Source organism: Parasteatoda tepidariorum, chromosome 8 (assembly GCF_982258835.1).
Source record: "Parasteatoda tepidariorum strain Cologne lab strain chromosome 8, Ptep-v5.0, whole genome shotgun sequence".
In the NCBI taxonomy this organism is placed as follows: Eukaryota; Metazoa; Arthropoda; class Arachnida; order Araneae; family Theridiidae; genus Parasteatoda; species Parasteatoda tepidariorum.
Genome location: NC_141762.1, coordinates 820357 through 834409, shown reverse-complemented (window position 1 = coordinate 834409; position 14053 = coordinate 820357). Strand labels below are relative to the sequence as shown.

Here is a 14053-nt window from a genome sequence, read left to right as displayed (position 1 = left end):
TATTACATGTTTAATTGAAAACTTAAAACTAACAAAGCATAATTGCAAGACCTATTTTCCTTACTTTTAGTCATTTAAAATTCCAATGAAAGTAGGGTGATCTAATGTAATATCAGTACAATTAATTGAATTTTTGTATGGATGTGGCCTCCTTTGATAGGAAGAAGCTTAAATTTGGTCAGCAACATATGAATAAGATAAAGTATTTTTTTCCTTTCAAATAAAATTTTTTGGAAAAAATGAATGGCAAATTAATTGTTCTTAGGTAATATTATTTGAAACAATAGTGAGCTACTAGAACAGAATAATGCTCTTTCTAATTCCAGTCACTCCCTGAATCCCAATTCCTAATTGCAAATCAAAAAAAAGAAAGAAACAAAGAAAAAAAAATTTAAGTACAAAAACGCAACATAAGTTACTTGTTTTCTTGCAATCTTTATTATCAAAGTTCTGATGTTTTCTATAAACTATGACAAGGATTCAGCTATTTCTGAATGATGCCATAAACCAATTTCCAAATAATTATACACCAAAAGATCTTTAATAAATTAATATTTCTGATATTATTTCACTCTTCCCAAATTATTTCCTTTAATCATCCTGAAGAAACAATTGAATAAATTGCTTGTCGAGAATACACTCCAACACATTATAACCTTGTATTAAATACAGGGCATCTGCTACATTTTAGATTTTGAAATTCATGACTTTCCATGACTACTTTCAAGAATTTTTTATGACTTAACGAAGTTACTATTTTCTCCGACAAAAACACAACAATAAATTAAAAAAAGCATTATAAAAACATTCATTAAAATGATAGGTAAAACCAAAACTGTTATACTCTGTGTCTTCATATTTATAGATTTTAAATTCAAAAAACAGAGTAAAGAAACAGTTAAAGCAATAAAATAGGTGAAAAAAAATTCAAAAGCAATTTTTTCTTTTTTTCTGCAGAATTACATTCTAAAGATACTTTTCTCGTTCATCGGAAAGGAAAAAAATACTCCTGATTTCTAACTATCTTACTACTTTAATAAAGCAAGCAAACATTTCAGTAAAAGGAAACTTAGAAGTATAAAATTAGAACTTTATACATTGTTAATATGAAGATTAATTGTAATATTTTAACTAAAATAATTCCGTCAACTTACTCTTTTCCATTCCACATATTTATTACGTTCAATTTCTGTAAATCATCCTCTCCCGTGAAAACATTGTAAATTCCATCATCTGTATCATTTTTCTAAAAAAGAAAATTCATTATTGTTCAATAACATAATTATTTAACAAAAATCCTGAATAAGCAGTTTTTATTTCGAAAAAAACTTTTTTTTCTAATATTATTTCTTTGATTGAATTTAAAAGGACGTAATATAATAAATTTACAAAGTAAAATTTAAAATATTATTATCTGTTACACACACATATTTTGAATTAAATACTTTTTTTTTAATAAAATGAGATAAAGAAAACAGTAAATATTAAAGTTATAAGTGTTGTTGTTTCCAATCCTAGCTGGGATAGCGGAGCTATACCAAATCTATGAGGCCGTGAGTCTTCAAAAAATCGAGGAAAAGGAGAGGTCTCTCAAGAACCTCTTCCATGGTGAAATACAGGCATTCAAGTAGATGGTGAGGACTAGCCTCGCTAGAGTTGCACTTTTTACAAGATGGAAAAAGTTTAATTTGTCCACTGAAAGTGAGGTTCTTAGTATGCCCACTGACAAATCTACAGATAGCGGTTTGGTCGGCACGTGTACCCTGAAAGTCAAGGACTCCTCCAGGACGCTTGTGGGGATACCAATTGTGATACGGTGGAACAAGCCAAGCTTTAACTTTAGATTTGCGGATAGAAATTAATTTAGAATAAGTGAGGGCCGTGTTTGGATTGATTGATTGATTGAATGTGGGGTTTAGTGGCACAAGGTCCAAAAACGGACATACTGCGCCAAACACACGGTTTTAAAAACAGATTAAGAGGTCAAGTAAAGCACACGTATAAAATCAGATATAGTGAAAATTCTAAAGCAATGTTGTAAAGTTACATACATTAAAATCAATAAAACTGCATGTCAATAAAACGGTAAATTTACTAATCAAATGCAAATCAATAAAACGGTAAATTTACTAAAACACTAAATAGTATAAAACAATTATATACAACTTAAAATTCCAATAGCGCGTAAAAATGCAAAGATGTTAGGATGGTGATTTTTATCTAACAAGTCTTTTATATATAAAATCGTGCTTCCAAAGAAGGTAAGGCGTTGTTGGTTAAAACATGGGCAAGCGATTAAGATATGATGAATTGAAAGACATGATGAAGCAAGTGAAGATGAGTCAGCCGAGTATGTCCTATACGTAGACGGGTGAGCTTGACATCTGCTCCACGCAATTGCAACACAGGCCAAGGTTCTAGCGTGGATTTAATTGTGTGCAGTTTATTTTCAATTTGTAAATCCCAGTGTTGTTGCCACAAGGACATAGTAAACTGTCGTATGTAATTCTTCATGTCAGAAATTGGGACTGATAGTGTTAATGGAGTCGTAGCAGATCGGGCAGCAGAGTCAGCCATGTCATTACCTGAAATACCAACATGGCTGGGAATCCAACAAAATAAAATGTTAAAACCACTTTTGTGAAGACTAACTAACAGATGTTTAATGATACATAAAATAGGGTGAGCTTCGTTGTTTACATGATTATTCAGCTGACGTAGAACACTTTGGCTGTCAGAGTAAATGCAAAACTTTCGTGCGGTCAGAGATGAGATAAGTCGTAGAGCTATGAGAATGGCCACAGCTTCAGCAGTAAATACAGAGCATATGGCAGGTATGATATAACTGTATGTTCGATCAGCTATAATGATTCCACATCCAACATGCCCTGGAGATTTTGATGCATCCGTAAAAACAGAAACATACTGAGAATACTCATGACGATGCAGTGGCGTAGCGAGGGGTGGGCAAGGGGGTGCATCATGCCCCGGGCGCTACTCACAAAGGGGCGCCAAATGGTTCGCAAAACAAAATATTGCTGGATAATATTTTTTATTATAATTGATTACTGGAAAATAAATTTTAAATTAGTGCCAGTGTAATATAATAAATGTTAATTCATAAATATTACTCATAATATTTCATTCATATTAAATAGTATATTAAATTCATATTAAATATATTTCAATATTTAATTCACGTCCTTGTCATCGCGCTCTGCTTAGAATAAAAATGAAATGTTATTAAATGTTATATGTAAGTTTAATGTCAGCACAAATTATATTGTATATTTCACTATGTTACTACCTTTCAAGTTCAAGGCATTCTTGGTAAGTAATAAATCAAATAAGATTACTTACTACATCTACTCGATGATTCTATTATTAAGTGAATGGAGTATGAAAAAATTTGTTAACAGAAAAATTTGTTGTTCTCATATTTGTCACCACAGATTCAAAATGAATTCATTCATCTTTCTGGCATCTACAGTTCGAAACCAACTAATAAACGATATCAAAAGAAATAAATATTATGGACTTTTGTTTGATTCAACTCCTAATATCTCTCATCGAGAACAAATGTCCCAAGTCGCTAGGTATGTAGATGCTGATTTTATCAATAAAAAAGTTTCCATCAAAGAATCTTTTTTGAGTTTTATTGAAATACGTCCTAAAGATGCAGCCTCGATCGAAAATACAATTTTAGAGAAATTAAATTGCGATGAAATTTCATTAACAAACTGCAGATCACAATGTTACGATAATGCTGCCGTGATGGCAGGTCATACATCTGAAACGCGATGGAGCGCCAGAATACAAGCGGTTATCGTTATCATCTATGGGCTAGAGAATATAAAAGAACTAATAAATAGAAAAATTAGCAAAGCACACTACCACTACAAGTGACAACAGAAGTGAAGCTACAATTCTGTTGCAAAATATACTAACTTTTAGTTTTATAACTTTAGTTCATTTCTGGTATGAAATCTTAAGAAGGATTGATCGTGTGCAGCTCAGATTACAAGATCCTAGAATGAATTTTAGAGAAGTATTCCATGATCTTGAATCATTAGCGACTGAACTAGACGAAATTTGAGACAAGATCTGTAAAGAGGCAATAGAAAAAGCAGAATCTCTTTGTGAAAAATGGGATATGGATACAACAATACGTGCCTGGAGAATTGGCTTAGGTGGTCTTTCCGCAGAAAGTGAAATTTCTCGCATTATAAAAAGCACTCTTGATCGTCTCCAACAAGAAATGTGTACACGATTAAGTGACCTTAATTTCAAATTTGGATTTCTACTAGACGTTGAAATTTTTTTAAGCAAGGATAATGTTGATAACGACCTTGAAATTTTTTTTTTTTATTTTATTTTATAACCGTCGTTGAATAGCCGACCCAATTTCATGGGTATACGACTACTTACGTTCAACTCCGTAGCCTTGTAATTTTGAACCAATCCAGAAGACAAGGAAACTCCTGGATCAGCACCCCCAGAGGTATTAATTTGTTGTGGGAACATGGAGGATTTTGAGACTCGACAGATTTAACGTGCATCAGTCACCATTTACTACACGGGGAGTCTTCGGCCGGCGAGGATCGAACCCACGAACTCTTGGATATGGGCCCAGCGCCCTACCGACCAGGCTATCCCGGCTTGAAAAAAAATTGTAAAAATATGGGTGAATTTTATAATACATATTTCAATGTAATAGAACTTTTTATCAAAATATGTGACAGCAAAATGTTACTCCGCAGTAGAAAAGAAATTAAACCTAAAACTCCATTAGAATTTCTTGCTTTTATAATCAATTTCGAATGGAGATGTTTTTCCAAATCTGAGAGCGACATTTGAAATACTCCTGACTATCTCAGTATCAATTGCTAGCTGCGAACGTTCATTCAGCAAATTAAAATTAATTTTGACAGATCGCCTAAGCGACCTAGCATTTTTAAGTGTGGAAAGAGAAAAATTTTAAATGATCAATTTTGATGATATTATTGATACATTTCCTTCTTTAAAAGCACGGAAAATTTAGACATACCGTAAACCGGGGCGAGTCTACCCATTTTTTCAGTTTGTCAACTTTCAAGTGGTCAAACTTTTGTAAATATTAAAGAAAAAAGGCTTTTAATAGGTGTTTCGGAATCGCTATTTATCCCTCTTTAAAGCTGTGAAATCGATTTTAGAAAATATTAACAGTTACGCTGTTACTGTTTATTTTTATAGAACTGCTGACAAATCTCTCGTATGGGGCGAGTCTACCCATTCTACTAAAATGAATGTTAACATTGTAAATAATCAAATTTTACTATTAAATTGGTTTTTTAGTTACTATATAGGATATTTATGAAGTAAAATTCATAACTTTATTATATATTCCATTTTTTTATTCATAAAATAACACAAATTGAGTATTTGATCGATTATCACATTTTGATCACAGTTTTGTTTTTATAATCATTAACATTATAAAATAACATTTTTTTCTGATTATTGTTGATAAAAATAAATTAAAATTAATATAAATTTACAATTAAATAATTAATAAATAATAATAATTAAAGATTATTAACAAAATCGAAATTAAAACATTGGGAATCATAAAAAATCCTTTTCCCATTCTTTTGGGAGGTAATAATACTTTATAAATAATAATTTATTTAACTTGCATTAAATATAAAAAGTTAATTTTGTAATATAAAAATTGAAAAAATAGGTAAAATAAACATATTTTATATTTACATTTACATTTAACCTATAAATTTTCGTATTAATGATAAATTTATCAATGCAGAATTAAAATAATATACTCAAATTCATTTAAAATGACTTAATTTTAATATAAATAAAGTTCTAAATTATATTATTATGCTTTACTAAAACTAAATACGAATGGGTAGACTCGCCCCGCGAATTCTGGATTTTTGTTTACAACAGCAAAACTTACATTCGTTTTGCTTTTTTTCATATAAAATTAATGTAATGTTAGTCTTAGATAAGTTTATCACTTAACCAAAGTGAAAATAGTAATAATAATAATATACTTACGGAACACCAACTAAATGTTTGCTGATTTTCAATACAAATCTCTCAAAAGACGTTTGAACAGGTCGGTTAAAAAGACACCAAATAAATAAAAACGGATCAAACTACTACAGCGCCATCTTCCTTAGAGTCTGAACTAAGTCCTCCGTCGGTAAAAATTTTTTTATTTGCAATTTAAAATAGTGAAAATTAAATAAAACTAAAATGGGTAGACTCGCCCCTGGATGGGTAGACTCACCCCGGTTTACGGTAGTAATTAGTTTTATTAATGTATTATAATCATATGATTATTAAATATATGTATCTCCTTAGAGATAATAAATATTTACTTTTTTATTGTTTTAAAACTGCGTGTTTTTAAAATATTTCTTTATAAATATGTAAAATAAATAATAGGTATGTTTTGAACTAATTCCAGATGATCATATACATTTCAAAATCTAGTCTTGTTCTCTCAACTACATTTTTTGTCTCAAATTTAAAGCCTAGTTTGAGTCTATGACTTTATTCATTTTACTTTATTTATTTATTAAATTGCGAGTATATTTTACATATAATATTACACGGTTTTCGAATGGGGGAGGGGGGAGGGGGGGCGCTGAAAGGGTATTGTGCCCCGGGCGCGAGTTAAGCTCGCTACGCCACTGTGACGATGACCGTGTTTGGAGAGAAGTACCTTCTTTTGCCAACTGATCAGCACGTTCGTTGCCAAAAAGACCCACGTGTGAAAGTTATAAGTAAAGAATATAGTACAGTTCATATATATATATTAAAAAAACAGCATCTTAATAAAGATTATTTTTTGGATTTTTATAAAATATTTTTTAAATTACCTAAACTAGGAAAAAAAGTTTTCAATTCTGATGCCTGCTTAAGTAATTGTTCATTTTCTAAGATAAACATTATACTCAGATGATAGTTTTAAAATGAATAGTTTCTTGTAGAAATCAAACAGCACTTTTTCCAAAAATATTTCAACAAAAAGTTAACATAAAATTCACTTTAGTTCAATTTATGAAAGAGAAATAAACAACTCACCCCATACAGCCAGGCAAATAATCCATTTTTAAAAGGTATATCACTTTTGAGCAAAGGAGAAAGTAAAATTATAATGTCTTTATACCCGTCAAATGCTAATTGTTTAATGGATTTCTTAACAATTAAACGTTCTCCTGCAATGCTAAACGCAAGTGATGCAGCAAGTCTGATGGGCAGATCATAATCCTTTAAAAAGTTGGCAGCAAGCTAGGGAAAAAAAATAGATTATTATCAATGTAAAAATTATGTGAGTATAATAATTAAAATTGTTTGCAGAAATGGAAGAAAGTAAAAGATTTCTTTTCTAGTGTTAATAAAAAAAAGCTAATTTTTTTAAATATAGGTGAAAGTTATCTTTTTTTAACAATGGTAAATACCATGGGAAAAACAGAATCTTCTACAAGGCCATCACATGGTAAATACTGTGCAAACACTAACTAAAAATATCACATATATTTCTAAACAATAAAATAAAAAAATAAATAAAACAGTCAAATAGAACTTATTCAATAGTTACTCAGTATGTGTTTTCTGTAATGATTGCCTTTTAAAGTTAGGTAAGAATCATACAGAAAAATAATAATTTTACTTCAAATTTGGGAATACAATCTTCAACTGTCTTGTGTTTAATTTTTACAAAAATATATATCTATGTATGACTGTTTTGTATTTAATTTTTACAAAAATATATATCTATGTATGCCGCCAAGATTCTACAAATATCTCTAAGGCCAGTCCCTTTCCACACCGCATAAAAGGCTAATAAAAATCTCTCTTCGAACAACATTTGAGGCAAAACTCGATGAAGCAAATAAAAATAAGGACTGGTTGGAAGGAATTAAAGATATTCCATCATGGCCAAGAGAAAAATCTGTAGCCCTTTTTCGCCTTGCCACTGGCCATGACTGTTTATCAAAACACCTGCATAGAATAAAAATCTTTTCGAGCCCCTTTTGTCCATTATGTAACCTACAAGAAGAAATGGACGCTAACCATCTGAGACGTTGCCCTGCACTTCCTCCTGGGCCCGTGTGGGAACGTTATTGGTGGGCGAGATGCATTATTACAGACCTATAGACTCTTTCTTTTTGTAGCTCTTGTTTCCGTTTTTTGTTCTTTTTTTATATTGTTCTCAGCTACAAATTTGTCTTTCATGTCTGCCATTGGAAATAAAAAAATATATATATATATGTATATACTCTACTACCCCCTCCCCCGAAAAAAAAATTAACTATTCCGTTGAAGAATGAGTTTTTTTCAGTAAATTTATAGAAAAATTTCTTGCCTAATTTTTTCTCTCTAGTAAATAAAATAGAGAGAAGCAAATTTGTTGTTTAAAAAAGCTATCATGTTTTACTTTAAACTGAGATCAGAGTTCTTTGTGGAACAAATATAATTTTCAATGAATCTTAATTCCTATAAGTTTGCTAAAAATATTGCTAAAGGGTAAACTTTTGAGGATGCAGTTTTTACACTAAATGGAAATAAGAATAAAGGTTACTACATTAACATTTTATTCAAATTATTACTTTTTTTTCCATAATCTAACGAGTATGATTAAATTATAAAGTTCACTCAATTGAATTCATTAGAACCAGGTTTCAAACAGACAAGAGGGGAAAAAATAAACTACTTCAGCATATTTACCAATAAAGGTGCATTAACGGTGGTGATTTTATCATCTTGATTACCAACAGATTCATTCCTGAGAAACTCGAATATTCTAATTTCTTTGAAAGAAACTGTTCCATTTTCATGCCACGTAATGTTTTCTTTCACCCATCTGGACCTATAATATCAAGTAAGTATTAATGTATAACTCCCTAGAATAAGATCAATTATTATTTCAAATTATTAATTCAAATTATGCTTAATTCAAATTATAATCATATCTTGAAGATAAATTTAATCATTCAATAGTTTGCAAAACAAACAAATCTTGCATTAATCGACAATTAAATTAAAATTAACTAAGCACAATTCTAAAACATTTGTACAGTTAAATAAGTGGGAGATAATTAAAGATGCATTAAAAAAAATTAATAAAAAACAGATAATAATTAGCATATTAGAAAAAAAAATTTATGAAATTCTTTGCTTTAGAAAAAAAAAATTTTGCTTTAGGAAAAATATTTTCTACTAGTTTCTAATGTTTTCTTAACTGTGTCACATTTGAAAGAGGATGGTTTCTTGATAAAGATCAAGAATTATTCCACTAGTTCAGAAACTAATCTACATAGACTGAATTATTTTAAAAGTTTAGGTAATACATAGTTTTTTTAGTAATTCATTATTCATAAGAGGAAAAAAAGAGCTTTAAAAAAATAAATAAAAGTTTTAGGAAGTTGAGCCTTCCAATAATTCATTGTCTATGAGATAGAAGATGAAGCATGGGGAAAATTAAGAACAATTCTACATAGGCTGAATTATTTGAAATATTTTATACATTACATAATATTTTTGTAATTTATTATTCATAAGAAGAGAAAAACAACAGTTTCTTAAAAATTAATATAAGAATTTTATAAAATTACATTTCACAATTATTCCTTGTACTAAAAAATTTGAAGGTGAATGAAGAATGGTAAAAATCAAGAGTTATTTTACTAAACCAAAAATAATTCGAAATAGACTTAGCATTACTTGAAATATTAAAAAATTAAAGAATATACTAAATAAAAATTTAAAATACTTGAAATATTTTATGCAGTTTTAGCAATTCATTATTCATGAAAGGAAAAACAACATTTCCTTAAGAAAACTAACAAAAATTATGTAAAATTGAGTTCTAAAATTATCTTAGATATAGAACATTTAAAAGAAATAGTAAAAATCAAGAGATGTTATATAAGATCAAAGTCTTACTTAAATGCATACGGCCCCACTTCAACAAGATTCGGTTTCTCTTTTCTTCGTAGAAAGCCATCGGGATTAGTTATATTGAAAAAATATAGTCTTTGAGTAATTGGAAGAGGGATATCCTGCCACACATTGTAACCAATAGTCCCATTTTGGATTGCTATTTGCTAGAAATGAATACAGAAAGTAATTAAAATTGAAATTTGTAATACAGAAAAGAGCTAAGAGAAATATTGTACATTCCCCTTAATTTAGACTTTTAAGATTTTATAAGCAATTATCTTTAATTTTATCTTAGAATATGTCTGTGCTAAAAAAACTGTAGTAATAAATAATAAACTGCCTATAAATAAATGAATATGCATTTGGGTGCTTAAATCTAATTCAGAGGGGTTTAAATTTTTAAAGGTAAAAATTATAGATTAAAAATATATTTCTGTCGTTTTAAAATTAAAAATGAAATTCTTCTTTGATGGCGTAACATAAGCTTTTTTTACATCTACTTTTTTATCAAATAAACATTAAATTTTATTTCAATATCCATTATGCAATTAAAAAAATTATATAAATCAGCCAAATATTTATGCATATTATTCAAATGTCAGTTAAATTATTGTGCTAGAAGAATAGTTTTTTCTAGTACAAAACTGAGAAAATAAAATACATGATACAAGTAATATGTTGATTGCTTGCAAAATTCAATAGCTCAAAAGCCTGAGATTAAATATAACCAGCACAATAAAGTGCACTACTATAAGGCAGAAGTTTATAATGTTCTTAAATATAATAACATATAACATTATTGTAAGCTAAGTCAAACTAAATACTAAACAAGGAAAAAAAAAAAAGTGATGACTGATCAAAGTATGACTCTGCTTGATAGGAATTGTATTTACCTTAAGAAAAAAAAAAAAAAAAGGTAAATTATGTACAGAGCATGAACTAAACCTATGCATTTTACCTGCCAAATTATTCAAATATTGCTTTTAAAAAAGTTCTGTCCCTATAAACAAAACTTGTAGTCCTTTTCCGTTCAACATAATTTAAAATACAATTTGTCGAAACTATGTTTAAGCATTTTATTTTAACCCATGAAATAATTTGTTGAATGTTTGCTACATACATGGAAAATTATTTTACTTAATTAAAACTTATTTACTTATTAAATTAAATAAAAACTATTTATTAAGCAGAATGAATGCATCAAAATATATGATACTTTCTGTTTACCAGGTCCAAGTAAATTCAATATTTTTTGAGGGAGGAGGGGCACCTCCATTTGGTTTCGCGTAATAAATAAAAATATAATTGTTTAATTCACTCGCACCTGTGAAAAGTATCAAATATATTATAAATTAACAATTAAAAACTCAGATTAAAAAACAGCAGCAATATGAATGCATTTCTAACAGGAAAAAATATTGCAAAAAAGAAGAGCCTATACAATAAGGAAATATCTATACAATAAAGAAGTTTTTGCTCTAAGACTTGATTATCATTTAAAACAAAGCTGGCCAACAAGAATATTGTGTTGCCACTATTGGCACTACATATTTCCTAGCCTTTAAAATATCGTTAATAACTTATACTTACTTTTTTAATCATTGTTAATCGAATTATATTTAAATTAAATCAATGAGTTAATCTTTATAAAAGCGAACATAAAATATTTTATTCTTTTCTTATTGATCAATGTAAAGGCTAACTTTTTATTTCAATACTAATGTAGACTCATTAATTCACTGCAGCACCTAATCAAAAACAAAAATCCATTTATAACTCTTTATTATTAATTTCTTACCACAAATATTTTTCAGTTACATGGTTATTCCGATTCTCACAGTCTTGTTGGCTATTCAGGATCCCCAAAGTATTTTCAAACCTAATGTTAATTGGGTTGGCTTTATTTTAGCTACGTTATATTTCGATAATTTGCCAATCTTGGATCTCTTCTCCATGCTGTTGTGTCCGTTAGGAACAAATTCATTCACTTTCAATTTCAAATTTGAGGCAACTGGAGGTGCCCTTTTGGGCCTCTTAGTCCCAATCATTAAAAAAATATCATTCATGCTAAGAAAACTTCTTGACGTAGAGTTATCTTGATCCCTTTAAGGGATTTTTTTAAAAAAAAAATTATGATTTGTATATTTTAAATATGGCCATTTTGAATATACTAATTCTTACTTAATAAAACAAATTTTTACTTAAACGATTTTATTCATTTTCCTTGAGACAATACTTCAACCACCACTATAATATTAATAATCATATTATAATAAGCAGTATTATTATTATTATAATAAGCAGTAATTACCGCTTGCATAAATATTTACTACTTTTACACTTTAATTATGATACAATTTTTCTTTAAATAAACTGCAAATGAGAATAAATTACTAACCTTTTTAAGAAGAAAGTTAAATATCACAGGAAAACAGAGGAAGAAAATTATTCCAATAATAGCTAAGAAGGCACCAATACCCAGACACACAACTATATTAAAAAAAAAAAATTAAAAAAAAACAAAAAAAACAAGACAATCGTCATTTAAATACACCTATTAATTTCATAATATTTTTAGGAACAAATGGATAAAAAGGTAAATTGCTTTAGAAGATGCTTGTATGCAATCTATAACACAACCAAGCACTAATTCCTAGACACACAACATGAAGTATTTAAAGTTCAGACATTCATTAAATTTTATCTAAAATATAGCATTCTAGAACAACTAATTTCATTATATTTTCAAATAAAGTATTTAAAAGAGAGATTAAATAAAATAGAATTGTGATTAGTATACATTGACCTGCTCTACAATATTAATGCAATAGATGATTTGCTTACAGAGACTTGTACTATTATTTGAATTGCTTTTAAATCAATTCTATAAAAATCTTGCAACATATCTCCAGCTTTGTCTAATTAAGATTTTTCACATTTTATTTCATAGTAAATTGTGGTAACAGGGTTAACTATGATACCAGATTTGATAAGGTAGTTTCCTAGTAAGAAGACATTACATGACTATTTATTAAAGGAAAGTTACTTGTAGAGTAATGCATACTTATAGTTAGATAAAATTAACCTACAATTAAGATTTCGCTGACTAAGTAACTTAACAGGCTCAAAGTATTTTTCCTTTAGTTTACTTAAAAAATGCTGACTCCATGTCAATAGCTATGATTATTTAAAGCTTAAATAAGTTTGAATTGAAGTTAAATTTTTTTCCTCGTTAAAGATGTTTGCTGAATTTTTTGTTTTTTGGAATTTTCATTTCTGCTTTAAGTTTTCTGATCACTCTACTTTACTATCTTCTTCTAAAATATCTTTTTATATAAATAAGTTTTATACGATTACAAACAATTCTCATTATTTAAAGGCTGAAACTGTTCTTATACTTCAGATACTTTTGATAAAGTATCTTGTCAAAGATACTTTATTAATAGATTGAATTAGAGGAAAAGATACATTAAATATTTATCACAGGTTTTACACCACAAAAAAAAGTTAGCTAGGAGCAAGTAAATTCAACAGTTTTTACTTAATTATTTTATTTCTGGAATGGTAATTTTGTTTTCTTCAAAAATGAATAAATAAGTAAATAAAATAGTTGAATATACTTTGATCCGACTAAACAAAATGTACGCAAAATAAAAGTCATAGTTAAATTGAGCGATTGCCTATTTTAACCGAGTGTGATTTAACATAAATTTTATTTTACCTTCTTAAATTAAGGAAATTTTAAGAACTAGTAATTATGTATCAAAGCAACTATTGTCTACATTTTTAAAGTAACAAATCTTGGGAAAATATTTATTCAGGTTTTTTTATTAAACTGAGTTCAAAGACAAACAGGTAAAGAGATATGAAAAAAAAATTTTTTTGTCTAAATATAAAAAAATTAGAACATAATTTAATTAATTTCTTCCCAAATAAATTTTCCAATTTTTAAAGTGCTAAATTATTGTTATTACCATTTTACATTCCTATATCTTTTTTTTATTGCTAATGGCCGACACTGAACTACCATAAGTGTTGCTCATTTAAGATTACCCTGTATATTTCTAAGTCTAAACCACTGTATATAAGGTTTGAGAATAAA

General features: G+C 28.4%; 1 protein-coding gene across 14 annotated transcripts in view; it reads right to left on the bottom strand.

Moving 5' to 3' along the window:
* LOC107446520 (scavenger receptor class B member 1) overlaps positions 1-14053 on the bottom strand; it is a 77024-nt gene that overhangs the window by 27069 nt on the left and 35902 nt on the right. For all 14 annotated transcript variants that reach the window (XR_011636769.2, XR_011636767.1, XR_011636768.1 and 11 more), the window contains exons 3-7: positions 12350-12441; positions 9955-10115; positions 8737-8878; positions 7090-7296; positions 1155-1246 (exon numbers count right to left, since the gene is read on the bottom strand). Coding sequence is in view for 11 of the 14 variants with exons in the window: in XM_071180805.2 (XP_071036906.1) it covers positions 1155-1246; positions 7090-7296; positions 8737-8878; positions 9955-10115; positions 12350-12441 (694 nt within the window). In the remaining 3 variants the exon portion in view is untranslated. The remainder of the gene's footprint in view (positions 1-1154; positions 1247-7089; positions 7297-8736; positions 8879-9954; positions 10116-12349; positions 12442-14053) is intronic.